This window comes from Bos taurus, chromosome 3 (genome assembly GCF_002263795.3).
Source record: "Bos taurus isolate L1 Dominette 01449 registration number 42190680 breed Hereford chromosome 3, ARS-UCD2.0, whole genome shotgun sequence".
NCBI lineage: Eukaryota > Metazoa > Chordata > Mammalia > Artiodactyla > Bovidae > Bos > Bos taurus.
The window spans coordinates 105,888,863-105,909,129 of NC_037330.1; the positions used below are offsets into that span (position 1 = coordinate 105,888,863).

At 38.6% G+C, this 20,267-nt stretch overlaps 1 protein-coding gene across 4 annotated transcripts in view; it reads right to left on the reverse strand.

Moving 5' to 3' along the window:
- Positions 1–5,799: 5,799 nt before the first annotated feature.
- RLF (RLF zinc finger) overlaps positions 5,800–20,267 on the reverse strand; it is a 79,677-nt gene continuing 65,209 nt past the window's right edge. For 2 of the 4 annotated variants that reach the window (XM_059884597.1, XM_059884598.1), the window contains 2 exons: positions 15,467–15,608; positions 5,801–10,916 (listed from right to left, as the gene is read on the reverse strand). In XM_059884597.1, coding sequence (XP_059740580.1) covers positions 6,267–10,916; positions 15,467–15,608 — 4,792 coding nt within the window. In that variant the 3' untranslated portion in view covers positions 5,801–6,266. Of the gene's footprint in view, positions 10,917–15,466; positions 15,609–20,267 lie in introns of those variants that run through there. The other 2 variants (NM_001205939.2, XM_059884599.1) reach the window with 2 other exon arrangements.

The following is a 20,267-nucleotide window of genomic DNA, read 5'->3' on the forward strand; positions in this document are numbered from 1 at the left end:
ACCAGGGATCGAACCTGGGTCCCTTGCATTGGCAGGCAGATTCTTAACCACTAGGCCATCAGGGAAGTCCTAACTGTCTTGTTCTTACAGGAAGGGGAGGTACAGCAAGTTGCTCAAGGTGTCAATGTGTGCTGTGTGCTTAGTTGCTCAGTCGTGTCCGACTCTTGCAAACCCACACACTGTAGCCTGCCAGGCTTCTCTGTCCATGGGATTCTCCAGGCAAGAATACTGGAGTGGGTTGCCATTTCCTTCTCCAGGGGATCTTCTCAACTCAGGAATTGAACCTGGGTCTCCTGCATTGCAGGCAGACTCTTTACTGACTGAGCTACCAGGGTGTCAGGGACACATCTAGAACATGGAGTCTAGAATAGTGTTGGATATATAGTATTAAAACCATGTCAGGTCAAAATGACATACTGATTTAGGCGTGACTGTTAATGGTGTTAAACCTATAGTCTGCTTGTGACTGATCACAACTAGAATCTTTTCTAGAAAGGAATAAAAATTACTCAGGTAATTGTTTTACCATAACAAGTTAAACATAGGCCAGAAACCATTAAAGAATGTTAACCAGAAATTTTTTGGAGAAAAATATAGTTGTGACAACAGAATCATTACCCAAGATATCCTACACTAGATTCCCGTTACATGGCACCTTACATTTTACTTTCAAAACACTTGACACGATTAAGGTTATTTGTGCAATTTGGGGTTTGATATGTCTCCCATGACTACTGTGAACTGAAGGAAGACAGGGACCATGTTCATCTGATTCACTACCGTATGTTCATTGTATTCACTGCTTGGCACACAGCAGGCATTTGAGTATTTCTAAGTAAATACAAAGTCCCCTAGAAGAATTCCAAATATCCTTATAGCCTAAACTGTTTAATCATCAAGTGCCTATTCCATTGGTGTACTTGTTTCTATAGAAGTTTTACAGAGTAGCTGTTAAAAGAGGATAGGCGCTTGGGAGTCTACTGGATCTGGCTTCAAATTTTGGCTGTACTATTCACGAACTTTGTTACCTTGGGCAGGTTACTTGAGGCTCAGTATCTTCATTGGTAAAGCAAGAGTAATTCCCACCTTATAGGACTACTGTAATGAGAATTCGGTAATTTGTGTAGAAGGTAAAGGCAACTATCATTTATAGTGATGTTTATGATCAAATGCTAGGTATTGTAGACTTCAATAGTATCAGTTCAGTTCAGTCACTCAGTCGTGTACAACTCTTTGCGACCCCATGAATTGCAGCACACCAGGCCTCCCTGTCCATCACCAACTCCCAGAGTTCACCCAAACTCATGTGCATCGAGTCGATGATGCCATCCAGCCATCTCATCCTCTGTCGTCCCCTTCTCCTCCTGCCCCCAATCCCTCCCAGCATCAGGGTCTTTTCCAATGAGTCAATTCTTCGCATGAGGTGGCCAAAGTATTGGAGTTTCAGCTCAGTACTAGTCCTTCCAATGAACACCCAGGACTGGTCTCCTTTAGGATGGACTGGTTGGATCTCCTTGCAGTCCAAGGGACTCCCAAGAGTCTTCTCCAGCACCACAGTTCAAAAGCATCAATTCTTTGGCGCTCAGCTTTCTTCACAGTACAACTCTCACATCCATACATGACTACTGGAAAAACCATATAGAGCTCCTCAAAGAGAATCTAGTCTGAAAAACCCATTTATTGTTTAACTCCTCTTGGACGCCTAAACACTGAGGAAGAATTGATCACAATGGAAGGTGTATCTCAGCCCCGCTTTAGTATCATCCATCCAGCCATCTTTCAGTCATTTCCACAGTAGTGCCCTATTAAGACTCTGACTTAACATGCGGCAACTTGTGATTTACTTGGTACACACTTTCAAACCTTCACTAGACTCATTTCCTGTCAAACAATACCCAAAATCTAGAACATGGTTATAGACACTGAAATACCTGCTGACCTGTCTCATCTTCTAACTCTTTCCCTTTCCCTTAACTCTGGCTCTACTAGACTTGTCAGTGTCACTAACACACCCAGCTGTTACACCACAAAGATTTGGCACAGAATTGGATAATCCCAACTTCTTGTTTCTTCAGGTTTAAACATTGCTTTCTTTACGGAAACTTTTTCTGTCCTTTTTTTGGTTCCCTCAGTCTGGGCATCTTTCATAGCACTTTTCATTATTTGCAGTTTTGTTTAATGTTTGTTGAACAGGTCACCCTCCTCGAAGAGGTTCAGGCCTCCAAATGCAGGCTGTTAATTTCTGCAAGTGTAGACCAAGCGGGCCTGTTAGCACAGTGGGCCACTCTTGGTAGGCTGTTTTACATACTAGGAGGCCATGTCCCAAGTCAGGAGTATAAAGCCACTCGGTCTCACAGGCTACTCTGGGTATGAAGAAAGGACTGAACAACTTCTTTTAGAAGTTTCTTTCGGAAAGAAAAACTCAAGAGGATCCGCTGGTGGTCCCTCCAGTGGTTAGAACTCTGAGTGGAAGCACTGCTGTGCTTCCACCCCTAGTTGGGGAAACTGCAAGTAGCCTGTGGTGTGGCAAAAAAAAAAAAAAGATCTTTTTCAAAAGTCACATGTTATTCGCAGAGACAGTAATTTCTGTTTTCCATCTCTTTCTCAAATGAGGAAGTGTCAGCACTGGACACATAACTGGAGTTGAACCTGCATGACTCAGAGCAGGATCTGCATGACCTGGCTTTTACCCATGCTTCCAACTTTATTTCCCATTACAAGCTTTCACAGAAAGTACAGCTCAATTACAAAACTGGTATTTCTGGTACTTTAAATGCCACCTGTGACTTTCCATCTTTCATCCTTCACATTAAGTTCCCCTTCCTGATATTTTCCCAGTCAGATGAGACTGGAAAGAAACTTAGCTCCACTAATTCCTAATTTTTATCAGCTAGACACTGCTGATCCCCATCTTTTTGATCTGTCAAGTAAGAATACTAACAGTACTGACTTCATGGAGTTATGAAAATTCAACAATATTGTTAAGTACTTAAAAAAAAAAAGTCTAATTATCCTGCAATCTCACAGCACTTTCCACTTTGTATTCTAGGCCTCTGCTTCTAGAACTTTTCTGTGCCTATGAATCATCTGGAGATGTTACTGAAATGCTGATTTTGGTCAAGGAGGTCTGGACTTGACATTCTACATTTTGAACAAGTTCCTAGATGACATCCATGCTGCCGGCCCACAGTCATACTTTGATTCTTTGCAACCCCATGGGCTGCAGCTCATCAGGCTCCTCCATCCATAGGATTCTCCAAGCAAGAATACTAGAATGGGTTGCCATGTCTTTCTCCAGAACTTCCTGACCCAAGGATCGAACCAGTGTCGCTTAAGTCTCTTGCACTGGCAGGCGGGTTTTTTACCACTAGCGCCACCTGGAAAGCCTACCCCAGCCCTCACATTGAAGCTCCATAATGGCAGACTCCTTAACAAATTCGTTATTTTTATGTCCCCCAAATACCTGTAATTATCTGTAAGTATGTGTGTACTTAAGTGTTTGGCTAATGAGTAACTCCATCCTTCAATGACTGTCCTTGCCCGTGCAGCTCAGAAGCAGGCAACCTGGGACAGAGGGGATAGGCTGGGGCTGAAATCCCTAGGAAGGCTCATCAAAACCTTTCTTCTCCACATTGCCCACTTGTTCTTTTTCACATATGTGCTCACAAACATGGAGAAACACAGAAGCAGGAGAATTCTGGGTAAAGGGCAAGAATCAAAGTGTCTGGCATTCTCGATTTCTACCTATTAATTTTAGGGGGCACAAACTCAGCGCTTCCAGGTCTGGAGGATTTGGAGGACAATCCCCAAAGAGGTATCAAGTAAAAATGATAGTACTAAAAGCTTCAAAAATAACCCTCTGACCTTCTGTATTATCATATAATCACACATGCTGGTTTTAACAGAACGTCATCTTCAGTAAACATCAAAGGCTTCCCTGGCGATCCAGTGGTCAAGATTCTGCCTTCTAGTGGAGGGAGTGCAGGTTCAGTTCCTAGCGCAGGAGCTAAGATCCCACCGGCTTCCAAGCCAAAAAACCAAAACATAAAAAGAGAAGCAATATTGTAACAAATTCAATAAAGACTTTTAAAATGGTCCATATTGAAATATCTTTAAAAAAAAAAAAAGATCAAAAGAAGCAAACCATTCCAACTAGAATAGAAAATGCTTCTAGGATCATATTAAAGCAAACTTTCAACTGGGTTCTAAAAACTAGGGTTTGGTACTACTGCCAGTGACTCACTTGGTCCTCCCAGGGTGTAGGAGTTAGGAGTGGTTGAATACAGTTGAGTCTTTTTCTTTTGGCCAAACCACACAGCATGTGGGACCTTGGTTCCCCAACCAGGGATCAAATCTGTGCCGCTTGCAGTGGGAATGCAGAGCCCTAACTAAACCACTGGACCACTGGGGACTTCCCCTTTTTGGATGGATACAGTTGAGTCTTAAAGTTAGCAGCTTTCTCTTGGTCTGGTCTAAAAATCTCTAGAATGAGGAATTTTTAAGATGAGGCCACGGGTTATTTCTCATGCTCAGACCACAGGTAAAGGACCTTCTGAAACAATCACTTACACCTCAACACTTCGTAAGGCAGGAAACTGAAGCCCAGAGGGGAAATGAGCTCAAGATCCCAAAGAACTCAGTCAGTAGTGACCTCAGCCTCTAAGAAGTTCCACTGTTTCTGCCACTTTTGCTTTCAGTAGAATCTTGTTTGAGAATCTTGTATCCTACTAAGATCTGAGCCAAGAAATGACTTCAGCTTGGTGGTGGTGGTAGTGGTGGTAGGGTGCTTTAGACTCTTAGGCTGAGGAGGTGGTAGAATAAAATTCTTTAAGAGCTGACAAAACAAGGTTTAAGGGTCAGAGAAAAGATCTTAAAATTCTAACCAGAGGCATAAGAAGGTGATTTTAGGACTATCTGTGTCATTTCATTGTTAAATAATGATAAAGTGACTTCACAAAGAACAGAGAATAAAGCTGCTATATAAGAAAACAGTGCTTTTCTTGTCATTACACATGGATGTCCCACTGTCCACTGAAACTTTAACACAGAGGCCAAACTCATCTTGTGTTTCTATTGTCTTCCCCCAAACTCCTTTTTAGTCTTGCCTCAGTTGGTTGCATCCATCACTACAGAACCTTAAGTTTTCCTCAAAACATTTTCTCTACCCTCCAGTGCATAATAATCCTCTTAAATTTCTCAATTTCATCTACTCGTCCCTCTGCTGCCGTTGTTTGCCTCTCACCAAGTTTGCCTCAATTACTTTAACGGACTTAGATCTGTTTCCATTCTCAGCCCCTCCAATCACACTCATTTCAAGCAATCTACAGATTAATATGAATGTTGTTTAAAATTCTGTAAAGGCTCTAGGCTGCCTATGGACTCAAGTCCAAAGTCCTCCGTGTTCGTGGTCTGGTTCCTATCTCTACAAGAAGCTCATATGCTCCAGTGCTCCCCTTTTACTGCCAGCCTATCACATTATTTGTAGTTGCCTGGAAACACGGCTTTATTATCTCTGAATGTGTTGAGCCGTATGCCTGGCATACCCTCTCCTTTCTACCTGAAAAACTCCTGAACATCCTCTTCCAGGAGCTACCTTGACTCCCAGAGTTAATTACTCTATTACTCTATCTTAGAATTTTCTTTCCACAAATTTTTTAAGACAACAGTCATTCAAAAGGAAGCTTGATCTGAATGGTTTGGTTAAGAACCGGGGTAAAATATAAGTGCACATTTCAGAAAATACATGTGCAATTCCAATTCATGTGTGGCATGAAAACTCATTATGAGTAAACAAAAAAAATGGGTGAAAAATTGTAATTTATTGAAACTCAACTCAAAAAATATAAGATGCTGTAGTGTACAATATATTACACAAAGCACCCTCGGGCGCACATTCAAGTCAAGTAAGAACTCCATACCCCTTTCCCTAGCCCTCCCACCCTGGGATCTTAGTATCTGTTCCATATACAATCATGCACACTTAATTTGAAAAAGGAAGCCCCAATATATTTTGATGTATTAATTAGCACCAAACAAGAATACAGTTCCATTTTTTAATAAACAAAACAAAAAACCCAATCAATAAACCAACTGGAGAGCTAATGGACTCAGCCAATACTGCTGACATAGATATTATACATTCATGTAAATACACAGCCTATTCTACCCTAATGATGGTGTGGCTGGTTCTCAGCCTTTGTTCAAGTTGGCAACTGTCCCCACGTTGCAGTGCTGGAGCCAGTCTGTTTCTAAAACAAAATTGCTATTTAGGAACTTCCTACACAAAGCTCATCTGTCTTTTTTGTTGGAAACAAGTCTAAAATTGGTGTGGAAAACTTAGATCTTTCAAGGACAACCACTGGCCGAAGATAATGAAGCTGTTTTAAGGCAAGTTCTCCACAGTCTGTTAATGCTTTGTCCAATACGACCCTCAGGTTTTCCAAGGAGGGAACTGTTGTCGTCTCAGCTACTATTAAAGGTGGGATTGCAGTCAGGTTCTCATGAATTGCAGAGTCACTGGAAGAATGAGGTATGTCAACTTCAGGGTCATTGTCATTCACCATATTGTTTGCCATAACACTCCCTGTTAAGTCATTACACGGTTGTGAAGAATTACTTAATGTTAAGTGCTCTGAAGGCTCCCAATCATCAAAATCATCTTCTTTCTCTTCACTTTCCTGAATAAATTTCAGAAATGAAGATTCAAATCCCATTGGTTTATAAGTCTTCAAATCAAATGACCTGGGCTGTGGATGCTTCCTGAAATTCTCTTTTGGAACATGGGTTGAATTTTTTACAGTGTTTTCTTGCCCTGAACTTTGCTGCCCAGTTTCTGAGTCTTTGATCCTTGGTAAAGGCAGCTGGAAACTTGTGAAATAAGTCCCACTTTCAGTCCCATCAGGATTAGGTATGGAATTTTCTATTTTACAAGGAGGAGGCTGAACTATATTACATTGTTCCAAAGAAGTGGTTTCTGAACTATGGTTACATTTCAGAGTTCCTCTGTAGAGCAGAGAATCTGCATCAAAAACTGGGTTGCTCTCTATACATCCTTTCTGGCCTCCATCCCTTTCGCCTGGATGAAGGGGGTCAGCGGTCTGCACAGGCATGCTAGTGTCTGCTGGGGGATGGCTATGCTGTATGAGCTCTGATTCACAGCTCCCATCTTCTTCTTTCTTTATATAGGGCTCTGCTTCAGAAATGGGCTCCTCCTTAATTTTGGTACCGTACTTAACACACATGACAAGGTTTTCCATCTGTTGCTCTAGGTAGGCACTACTCATCTGATGGGTGCGTTTGTAATGCCTCACTATGCTGCTCTCCAACTTCACCACAGACAAGCATCCTTGAACCATGCAGGGGTACTGTGTGTGCTCAGAATGCTCCACACACATATGGAGGGCTTCAGCTCTCGTTTTAAAACTAATTGGAGCTTTTTTGTCTTTGATTAAGCCACACTTTTTAGCCTTGGCATTAAACGATTTCCTGGTCGTCTGATGTTCGTGCCCCTGAGGGTGAGCTGTTTGACACACCTTTTCACTCCGTAGTAACCTTTCATTTGCTACTTTCTGGCTTCTAAACAGATCATCATAATAGTCCTTATGTCGGTAATATACATGTTGAGAATAATTGCTGCGATGGGTGAAAATCTGGCCACAGCCATTAAGATCACAATGAATTTCATAGTCTGAATGTATTTCTCCTTCAATGTTATGCTGTTCCATCAAGTGGTGCTTCAACTTACTGAATGTATAAAAAACAGCAGGGCACTGAGGCTGGTTACAGGAAAATCTGGCCACTGACTCAGCTTCAGAAAGCACTTTCGGCTCTTCAATGTGATCTAGGTTATGAGAGTCACTACAGTGCTTCGCAAGAGCTTTGGAACACAGGAAGCGTTTGTTACATTCCTTATATTTGCAGGCAAATATCTTTTTACATTTGACAAGTTCCCTTTTGGTTCTCGCTTTGTCTTTCTCTAAACATAACTGCTCTTTGTTGTATTGATGTACAGTCCTGTAATGGCGAATCAAGCCTTTGAGATTGGTGAAGGAGGAGTTGCAAGTTTTATGAATACAATGGAATGGTTTGTGGTATTTATTCAAAATGTAGCAGAGATTTCCTTTAGCAACAGTTCTCCTGCTACCTCTGCCCTCTCTTCCTTCTCCTTCTTCTCTATGGCTGCCTATTGGTGATGAGAGATCAGATATTTTGCTTTCCGTTTCTTCACAGGATGACTCCAAATCTGTTTCCGAACTGCACTCATCCTTTTTAGAATGACAGTGTGGCTTCTCAGAGTTACCACTGGGATCACCTCCAAGTTCTGAAGGACAATCAACTTTCAACCTGTCTACTGAGCATGGGCCTTCATGATCACATTTTTCATTATCTAATAGTTTTTGAGTTACTCTGTCGCTGCCAATTTGATGTTTATTTTTATAATGAATCCTAAGGTGTGTTTTTCGCGTAAATGACCTTTGGCAAATATGACACTGGAACGGGGAATACCGATGTTGAAACATGGTTAACTGAAGGACTTTTTCTTTTGAATAATTATGCTTTTTAAGATAATGCATTAACAAAGCCTCTCTAGTCACAAATTCATATTTGCATCCTTGAAGCTCGCAGAAAAAAGGCTTGGCTGCCAACTGCGCCAGGTACTGACTTGGCATATTTTCATCTTGATTCTGAAAATTAAGATCTGAGATTGTAGCTGAAACTGCTTGAAGAGACTTAGCACCACTGGATGGGTACCCCTGCAATGACCCTGAGAAAGATCCATGGGTTATTGAGTTTTTCAAGCTTAAATGTTTCAAGCGTAACAGAAGTTCCAACATGGTATCCTCTGTACAGGGCCTCTTAGAGGCACAGATGGAGGCTTCTGAGGAATAGCCTTGATGTTCTCGTTTACATTTAGTATGGATATTGTGATCCAGACCTTCATCTGGGGAGTCACTGTTTGTATCTGAGCTGGGTTTAGGTTCTGCATCAAACTTTTCAGTCGTTGGATTGTGTTCATTACCCAAACAGGGAAAGAGATCCTTTGTCTTTACCTTTTTGGGTTTGAAATGGTATGGATGAACCTTCCGTAGGTGCTTCTGCATGCCTCTCGCGTTTTTGTATGTGGAACCACAGCCATCAAAACCACAGGTAAACTTAGTCCCATCAAAACAAACTGCTACATTGGAACATTTCTCCTTTAAACTGGAGGGCACAAAAACTTTTTCATGAGATAATAATATATCCTGCATGGTTTCAGAGTGATCCAGTGTGTCAATTAACTCTTCATTCATGGAAGCTGAAGAGCTATGACTTAACTGATCACTAGAATTACTGTCACTGTTTTCTTTCAGATTTTCTGTAGTTTCTATCTGAGAACTAGCTGATCCTGCACAGAAGAGAAGATCCTCTGGTAAACGTGACTTATCAGTTTGGTCAAGCAGATGGGGCTGATCAATACAATCCTGCTTTTCACCTGCTGCCGGCTCAAGTTTCACTGTTTTCTTCACATCTCCATTTGAACTTTCAACATTATGCATTGAGAGGTGATTCTGATATTCAATTTTGGAATAATAGAACTTTTTGCAGCCAACGAAGTTGCACGTGTAAGATGCATCCCTAAAGTGTTGTGCTTCATGGTGGTAAAGCTGTCCCAAGTCACTGAAAACAATATTACAGCCATTTAATTCACATTTATAACGCAGATCATCATGTTTTTGTTTATGGTTAAGCAGTTCGTTCACTGATCCAAACCTAGCATAGCAATCTATAGATACACACATATAAGGCTGAGGACCACAATGCACTTGTTCGTGCTCTCGCAGGTGAAAAGCAGACATGAAATGTCGTCGACAATAAGTACACTTCTCTCTTCTATTTTTCATATCTAAGTAGTGCTTGGCATTTTCATCATTATTTTGGTGTTCAGCTTTAAGATGCACACTTAAGTATTTGAACTGCTTAAACACACGGGAACAGTCTGTGCCAGGACATGGGTACAAATCTCTGTCTTGCAGGTGGCAATCTTCTAATTTGCTGAATGTGACATATTCATGTGACTCTCCTTTGGCTTGTTCATTCAGTGACTGACCTTGCTCCAGGGCTGCAGAGGGGCTCTTGGGACAGATTCCCTTTTGAGAGCCTTTCAAGAGTAATTTCTTTCTAGAGCGGTCCCTTCTGCTTGGTGGCATTTTAACATGTTCCATCACATGAGGAACAAATATTTCTTTTCTCTTGAATTTTTTAATACAAACCGGACAGGTGTAAATTCCATCTTCCATATGCATCTTAGAATGATGAAGAATCCTGGCCTCTATACATTCTCGCTTACATAACAAACAGAAAAATTTATACTGAAGCCACCTCTGGTATCTTTCAGAAGAACCAATGGGTTTCTTGTCTCTTTTCTCCTTATGTTGATCTGTCACATCTCTTCTTCTATATTGTTTATCTTCTTTACCTTCCTCATAGTCACTGAGAAATGACTCTAAAACATCTGTGTCATTAATAGACATTTCATAGCCACTTAGATCATCATCAGAATCTGAGGCTTCTTGTCCTAGAAGTTGGTGGCAGTGTCGTTTTAAAGTTTTCCAGTCCCAAAATTCAGGATCAAAAGGCCAGTGGGCTTTTAAAGCTAGTAAAAGCTCACATCGGAGAGAATTTGGAACTGGTGCATTTTCTTCATCAAATTTTTGATCTGGTTGGGAATACAGTTCTTCCAACATGTTAAATCCATCCAAACTGGGTTCAATTAAAAATTCTGTAAGTTGACAAGCTCGTCTAACTTCTAAATCTTCTGGCAAAAGACAAGCAATTGTTTTACAAACTGATGCCTTCATTTCTTCATCCTCACTTGTTCTGAGTTGAAGAGCTCTGACACACAGTAAAATCGACACCCCAAGACCAGCATCTTGTGCCTGTTAAGAAAAACAGGGAAGAAAAGGTTTTTTTTCCATATGGAAAACTACATAAATTTGGAAATACTACATAAATTTCACTGATAGTATACACACATACACTCTTCTTAAAACTTATAAACAACAACAATGTACATTTATAGAGTATCCAACTTTATAAAGCACTGCATATTATTATTATTATTTGGCCACACTGTGCAGCATGCAGGATCTTAGTTCCCCAACCAGTAACAAAACCCATGTTCCCTGCAGTTGAAATGTGGAGTCTTAACGAATGGACCGCCAGGCAAGTCCCAAAGCACTGCATATTAAAGCAGTCCTTAATCCTCAGCAATCTACCTATGTGCCAAATGTGTAAATTAAAAAGGCACATAAATTCAGAGGAGCTCAGAATAAATAAGGTCACTGAAAGAGTCAAAAAAGAACTGTCTCAGCTGGGTAGGAAGGACAGGGCTTAAATAAATGGGTTTAAGAGGAAATACATGTGTAAAAGGGAGTTTAAGACTGAATTCAATTTAAAAAATTCATGTATCATGAACAACTGGGTGTTTTCAAAACCTCAAGGGTAAAATAAATGATTTTTCCGTTTCCTCCAAAAAAAAAAAAAATCAGTACTTTATAGTTACAGGTGTACTGAATCTGTTTCCCATAGAAAAACAAAAGAAAATTTCTCTAAAGCAGCAGGTTCTCAGAAATTAGTCAAAAATCATGAAAAAGACCTGGTTGTATATGATAAAAGGCAAGTGCATTTAAAATGATCCTTTCATGTGAGAGGCTGAAAGGATATGTGAAAATAATATGAACAAAGAAAAGCAGGATCTTATGGCAGAGTAGCTTAAAATACAGTACTGAAAAGCACAGAATTTTGAGCCAGACTGACTGCCTTTGAACCCCAGCTTCACAACAGTGACAAGTTCTTAACGCCTCTAAGCCTCAGTCCCCTTATCTGTAAAATGACAACTGTAGCGGCAATATTAGATTTTCTCCTAATGTTGTTATAAAAATGAAGTAAGGTAACAGAAAGTGATTAATACAATGTTGGCACACAGTACATATTCAACAGAATCCCATATAAAATACTTGATGATAAATCCCACTGTTCAATTTGCTAAGCAATTATTCTGTGTTGGGTACCATTCTAAATTCTGAGAACACAATGAAATAACTGCCATCAATATACAGAACCCTTATTAATCTTGGACATTATTCTGAATAAACTTTTTGCATAGATTATCCTCATTTGGCTTCGCTATATCCCACGTGCCCTTGATACAATATGCCAAGGCACTTCTTCAGTTTCCTGTTTAAAAACCTATCAAATTATTCATATCCATCAGTTTCTTCAAAATTCAGTTCCACATTCCACACCCTAATTCTAATTTATTCACCACTCCTTTAACAAGTAACTACCCATTCAGAATGTATAATGGTAGTTCTGTGGGGTTGTTTTTGGAAAAGTATTCTTAGTGATTTCACAAACTTTACCATTTCAACTAGATTGGGCTGTTTAAGAAAGAACAGATCTGGATTCTTTGCTGTTTACTCACACAGTCTTGTGAAAGGGGTTTAGTAACCTGTTAAGAACCTATGAAAAATTTTAAAACTTAATGGACTTTCTCCAAGTCCTCTGTGCTCTGACTTACAAATGATAACCATTGTATCTGACTTACAAATGATAACCATTATGCCATTTGTCAAGATACCCAGGGTCTAGATCCTTACAAGTCACACATTTCTAATTTTCAGCTTCTTTATTACTGAAGAGAAGGGAATAAAACTAGACAAAATTTTGCAAAATGATTCTAACTTGTATGTTCCACCAAAAAGAGCTCAATGGTCAAATAAACTGGCTTCAAGATTATCCCTCTTCTTATACCTTCCATTTCAAATATAACCAACATCTATATCCATTCTTCTGTCATACTATTTTTAAAGCCTTGAGAGACACCCTACATTCTCTAAAGTCATCCCTTCCAATATGAGTTTCTCAAGTCACAGAATCAAAGTTTAAGAAGTCTTGAGCACCTTTAATTGATTATCTGCTTTAAGCTCTTTATTTAGAGAAAACTAAAACCCAGAAAATAAGGAGGTACTATTACAAGGCCTGCCTTCCACAAAAGACCCAATGCCCACAAAAGTTTTTCAGCATCATTAATCTTTTCCTTCCCGAGGGCTATGTAACCGGTTGCTATGCACTAAGATCATTTCACCTCTTTCACAAAAATCAAATACCTGATTTTATCTGGTTAGAAAGTCACCCAGAATCATCAGTGTATCTCCAAGCTCCCCTTGCAGCTAGGTGACCGTGTTTGTGAATGCGTTAGAAGGAACGGGGGGAAAGGTGTGTCATAGTGTGGTCTGCTCCCCACTCTACTCGCTATCTGGAATGAAGACATTATAGCTGGGACTGGAACAGTTAGATCTTGGAACATGAGATGGAAGCTATGTGTTAACAGCAGATAAAAGGAACCTGGGTTTCTGATATTTGGAGCCATGAGAGGATCCTTGGCCTATCTAGCTGGGTTATTGATTTGTAAAAGAGAGGGAAAAACTTTTTTCTTCTTCACATCACTATCATCTGGTATATCTCCATTCACAGTAGAACTAGATCCCAAATGATAGAGGTTAGATCACGTCTCGCTTTTGAAAACCTAGAGGTGTCTTGCTCAATTTGAAAGGAATTCCATTTCACTCCCCTTCCACCCACCAGTCCATAGCTTTTCTACCCTTTAGGACAAATATCATAAGTAAAGATTACAGGGGGAAAATATCCTAGGACTAGGATGAAAAATAAATGGGTTCTGGTTATACAAATGGACAGCAAATTCCTTGGTATGCGTCAGAAACCCATCTTCTCTAATCCTCTAACATTTTCCCATTTTTGTGATTCCCTGAGGTAAAGAGAAATCTAAAATAACCCCCTGACCTTCACTTTTGTATAATCTCCTCATTTAGAGTATAAGCAGAACCTATAAATATGGAATTATTCTTATGATTATGTTATGTTATATGGCAAAAGAGACCCTGCAGGTGTAATTAAAGCCCCAAACCCATTGATCTTAAGACAAGTGGATTACCTGACCCAATCACTCAAGCTCTTTAAATCTAGGTCTGGAAGTCAGAGGTGAAGGAGGTCATATTTGAACAATTCTTTGTGCCTTTGCTGGCTTCAAAATGAAAATGAGAGTGGCTTCCAGGAGCTGAAAACAGGCTGTGGCTGACAGCCAGCAAGAAAATGAGGATTTTAGCCCTACAACTGAAAGGAACTGAATTCTATCAACAATACAAATGAGCTCAGATGTGGATTGTCTACAGAGCCTCCAGATAAAAACTCAGCTTGGCCAACACCTCAATTTTGGCCTTGTGATACTGAGCCGTGAACCATGCCACACTGTGCTGGACTTCTGCCCCACAAAACTGTGAGCTAATAAACGGGTGCTGACTTCAGGGCTAAGCTGTGGTGTTCTCTTAAGCAGCAAGGAAAAACTCAGCCTTTCCTTAAAGATTAAAAAAAACAAACAAACCCTAAAACCAAAACTTCTAAAAGGCCAGTTGTACCACTGATGATTTTAAACAGGCAAGTTCTGTAATTACTTGAACATGCTCCTATGATAGGGATACAACTTCATTTGTAGTGATGAGAAATAATAATCACCTAGCTTGTCTAAGTATGAATTTGCTTCTGATAACTGTTTTACATTTTCCTATCTTTACTGGAGAAGACTAGACACACAGTATTAAAATAGGATATGGATAGTACTAAAATAGGATACATTAAAGGCTACAGAACATATCAATGATACAACTGTGCCTTGACTTTAGTATAAACAATCCTTGGATGTTGTCAAAGAAGTAACCCATAAAACATACCCATAAACCATCATAGATACAGGTATACAGGGATCTCTGTCATTGAGTAGACACTAAAAACAGAAACCAAGCATAGCATAAGGCTCGTCTAAATCTCCAGTCTTAGCATTAATTTATGGGGCCAAATTCAAAACACTAGGTTTTATACACAGCACTTCATTTTAGGAAATATTTATTTCTTAAAAAACAAGACAAAACTAACTTGCTTCCTAATTTGCACAGAAGCTTGCAATCTGTGTACAGTCCTTTCCTCTAAAACCTAGATAATCTATCACTCCATCATCAAGGAGTTAGTCATTCCATTATCAAGGAGCTGGAAAATACAATTATACTTTCTTCACTAATAATTACTATCCTAATTTACCAACAAACATGTCTGTATATAATACAGAACACTATTCTAGGAAAACCAGACCTAGGTTGGGGTGACTGAGGGGACAATCAAGAAACAATCTTTCCTTCCTCCAGTGGTCTGTAATGTCGATCACTATTTTCCACAAAGAAATATTGTTGATTCCTAGGAAATCTGCAGAAACAGCTAGCTATGTCTAGTTCCATAATCTTATTAAATCCCATTATTTCTCATTTTCCCTTATTTAAAAAGAGTTGCCTGAGAAGTTGTCTCCCCACTTATTTCTTCCCTCCAGTAACAATCAGCACAAAAAACATAAATTACTCACTTCAGTTTGTATAACTCTAATCAGGCAAAATAAATGCTGCTGTGTTTTAGCTATGACACCAAACTGACGACAGCGCTCCAAAAAAGTGTCCACAGAAGGATCGATTCTTCTTTGCAGTTTACTCCAAAAGAGAGTCAATTCCCTATTTTAAAAAAGAGAGAGAGATTATGATAAAACATTTAAAGGAACTGGTATCGCTACCCCAGTTTTTCAGTTTGTGAAAGTAAGCTGACAGTAGTGTAACAAAATCTAGAAGAACAAACCATCTATATTCCCTATTTTTGCTGTTTAGTGGCCAAGTCATGTCCGACTCCCTTGCGACCCCATGAACTGTAGATCGCCAGGCGCCCCTGTCCATGGGACCTTCCAGGCAAGAACACTGAAATGGGTTGCCACCTCCCTTTCCATATTCCCTATTGCTTCCTCTCAAACTGGTTAAATTGTTAAAAAGAATCCTCCTTGAAAATTTCCCCACTTTCTTCTTTGTGCCTGGGGAAAAAAAAAACAACAGAAGACTACTTCCTTTATGCTGACATTTTCAAAGACTTCTTTAGATCCCACCTTATCCTAAAAGGTTTTACTCCTTACACTGATAATTATAATGACTGAATCAAGCCCTGTTCTAGTGGGCAAGGATCATCAGGCACCACTATGCTGCTAACAAAGTGCATACAACTATGAAGTAGTCTAATGGTATATATACTTCTCCACATTCATCTCATGAGAAATCCTTTTCCATCTCTAAAATGTCATAATGCTACTTAGGCCTGTATCTTGGAATGCTTAAATATTACTAATAAAATTAGTAAAATGACACTCTTGGAAATGGCTACAAAAGAAGAATCCCACAAATATACAAAGAAAAGCTTGAAAAGAATAAGTTACATAAAAGCACTGAATGGGTTCAGAGAAACTCTCAAGAAAAAGCACTAGAAACTCAAAATCATCCAGGACAGAAATGAGTTATAACGTGAATATGAAATGTGAATGCAAAGAAAGTTACTTAGCAAAATAGAAGAGAAATGTTATCATTTTCTCATATTTTTAAGGAAGTAACTGACATTTGGATATGGTAAAATTCTTACATAGATATAAGATAGGCCAGCTATGAAAATAGCTACCAGGCAAGTAATTGGGATGACTGTTCATTTTTAAACTTACAAGACTTACACATATGTTTATCTTACTAACAAAACTTTAGAAAATGGAGAATTACATATGCTCAGAGATAAAAAAGAGTACCTACTGAAATATATGTACATGAAATCTATGCTATTTGAAAAGAAAAAATCATTAAAGCTAGTGAAACCTGATTATAAAGATAAAAGGGTAAAGAATATCTACTATCTAAAATTCATCAACTAGCTAGAAGTTTAAAGTTAGGCAAATTTGATAAAGTGATAAAAGGCACGTTGAGAATTAAAATGTCTCAAAATGTTTTTTTTAATAAGTAAGAATGTGTGGGGTCTGATTTATTCCAAATTAGGTGTTTCAAACTCTGGTTATCTTAACTCCAAATAACCGTGACCAAAAAAGAGAATTTCTATCATGTATTTTATATCTGTATACATATTTCCACAGTTTCAATTCAACAATTTAAAACTACTATTGCCATCCCAAACATAAAACCATGCCTGAAACCATGACAACTAGTAGATTACTTACTAGTGAGAAAGTCAAGATGTCACTTTAACCATCCATTCAAATCTACATACCAGAATAATGAACTACCACCAGCAAATTATAGTCTCCCGGATCATACATGTACTTTAATCACTATAATGATGTGATCTTTTTAAATAGACAATCATTGAAAAATATACTGAAAATGATTCTACTGTATGGATACTTCCAATGTTCAGATGATTTACTTCACCTTCAAATTAGGTCACTGCCTACCTCAAGATAACAAATTACATACAAATTTATAAAAATTGGAAAGGAAATTTAACGGAAAAACTGGCAGACATCTACCTACCAAGTAAGAACTTTACACTATGTTTCTGCAAAGTAGGAGGCCCACGATGTCACATTGTGATCCAGAATTTAGACATTTTAGAAGCAAGGCAAAGACAACTTTGTGGAATTAAGGAATGACCACCCCCTTAAAAGGCTCCTGGAAAGGCTGATTCTCATGACCTTTTTTCATAAAAAATGTCAGTTAAATATTAATAAAACATATGGATATCCTGGATCTGATCTTTGCCAGGTGCTAGGGACTGACCTATAAATTGGACAACATATATGGATGTTGTATGTGATGGATGGTATATCCATCACAGTCTAGTTGAGAGAGAACAGACATGAAATTACACCTGAAGAAACATAAATAATAACACACAAGATTTAAGCTCAGAGATGCTACAGAAACCAAAGGTCAGCGTATCAAACACTGACTGAAAGTTTACAGTGGAGATTAAAGTTCAACTGTATGATTTTATTTTCAAAGTAGCAGCGGTAACTACACATGTGTATGTACACTGTCCCATTCAAAATGGTTACCTTTCTCACCTGCATGGCTACTCTAATTACATTACCACTGCCAAACATCTACAGGGAACTCACTCCTTCAGCCCTTCCTTGACTTTTATAGACAGCCAAAAATCTTTTGTGGCCAAGCTTAATGAATAAGCTAAGTGATATACCTTTTGAGATCAATAATATGGAAACCGCTATGAAGTAGTAAGATTTACTGCAATTTGATAAGCATCTCTGAAGGAAATTTCTAAAAGAATAAAAAAGTTTGGGCGACAGTTACATAGTTTACCTTTCAACTATCTTCAATGGTAACCAAGCTCAAGAATGACACTTTATAAATTCTAGTATATATATGTATTTAAAAATAAATGACTGTTTTTATTATCATATTCCAACTTTACTGTTGCCAATAAAATGCCAATTAATATTTTTTTTTTCTTTTCTAGACAAATACTCCCATATAGTCCACTATCTTCAACACAGGAACATCTCTATCACAACAAAAGAATCTAATCTATTTGAACAGAATTCCTGGGATTTATTTTCCTTAGTAAAATTCAGTTTTTATGTCATGACTATTCTAACTCTAATATCTACTACCTTACCACCCACTCCCCTCTCTCCAAATAGAAGGGTGAAAGAATACTTCAAAATTCTAAATTTTATATTCTATTGCCCTCTGAAATGCTTGGAAGAAGCTTACTTTTAACAAAGTGTGAAGTGATTTAAGATTTTCTTTCCTTTCCTTTACTCATTACAGCGCCTCAGGAGGCCAACAAGTGGGAAATCCCTGTTAATCCCTTCCTGCTGCAGGAGAAGAGCATTAATCCAAGACCCATTAGGGAAACAAGGGAAGCTGTATGAAGAATATTGCAAGAACCATGTGACTACAGTTTAAAAAACTCTTTATAATCTGTAACACATCTCCTATGTGATTTCATGTGATTTCTTTGCACTAAAAACCTAGCTGCAGCTAGCTGATATTACTCCTTATAGGCAAAGAAAGTAACTATAAAAGAAAAGATGCCTATATTTATTATAGGCAAAGAAAATAACTATAACAAGAAAAAATGGGGGTTGCTCCCCCAGCAGTAAATAAATACATCTGCTCTACTGAGGTTCAATCTCTAATTTCTTATGCATGAAAAGCAAACAAATCCTTCTACTTGACAGTGATCAAAAATCTCACTGCTCTGCTAAAATTTCTTTTTACCTACATCATTTCTTTTGGTTGGCTAATAAAATGCCCGCAATGATTATTACAAAGTATAGTCAGTCCTGTCCCACTATCTCCTCCCTCGTAGGAGATGTAACTCTAGCATAGAGGAAGTGGCAGCAGAAGACTGCCACTGAGTTTTCTGGCCCTTGTCAAGGAAACAGCCGTATGAGCAGCCAAAACCCTGCGCTTCACTCTACGACTCTGGCCCTGAGACGGTGGGCAGTGGAAGACTTCTAGAATTCCTTCGATCCTCCACTCCCTTATCTGTACAATGATTATTATGAGGACTGGGTGAGATAATCTATGGAACACAAATAATATTTCTATACAAATTAGTAAATAAAAAGAAATACAGTAACATAAAAAATGCTAACAGTTATAAAACTTTACAAATATATACAGATGCTCCACAGGGAGATCAATAAGGGCTGAAGTATATATAAAAGGCTTTACTAGGTTTTCCTATAAACAAAATGCTTATTTCCAACTTCAAGCCATCCTTTAAAAGCTCTTCTAATCAAGATGATGCAAATCAAAAAAAAAAAAAAAAGCTGATGCAAATCCAACCAGTCCATTCTTTGCATACTACCTCCTCTCTAACACCCTGCTTAAACTCTGGTATACAGTGAGCACCTTTCTCTAATACCTTATAGTGTTATCCATACCACTAATCTGATACTTACTGACAGAGTGTTACATTTTAGAGGTTTGTCCTGCTGTCCTAAATAGCTTCAATACAGTTAGGATGAAAGAACCATGGGTTACATTTATTGTTTCCTTTTTAGCAACTAAATACTCTGTATGCAAACAAGACATAAACTGAATTAAAACCAAATAATGCAATTTTGCTGAACAGTACTAAAGTTGCAAAAAAGATTACTATTCAAAAGGGTTTCCCTCTGTAGTGCAAGTTTGACCTAGAAACCTAGATAATTAGTGCATTTCCAAATATGAGGGTGAAAGTGACTACCAGAAGATGTGAAATAAATGTAAAGGATAACAAACTCACACCTATTTGGTTCATACTGCCATGATTTCATCTTCAAAGAAGAAGATTTATATTGAAGTTAACAGATAACCCTCCATGAAATAATCAAGAGGAGC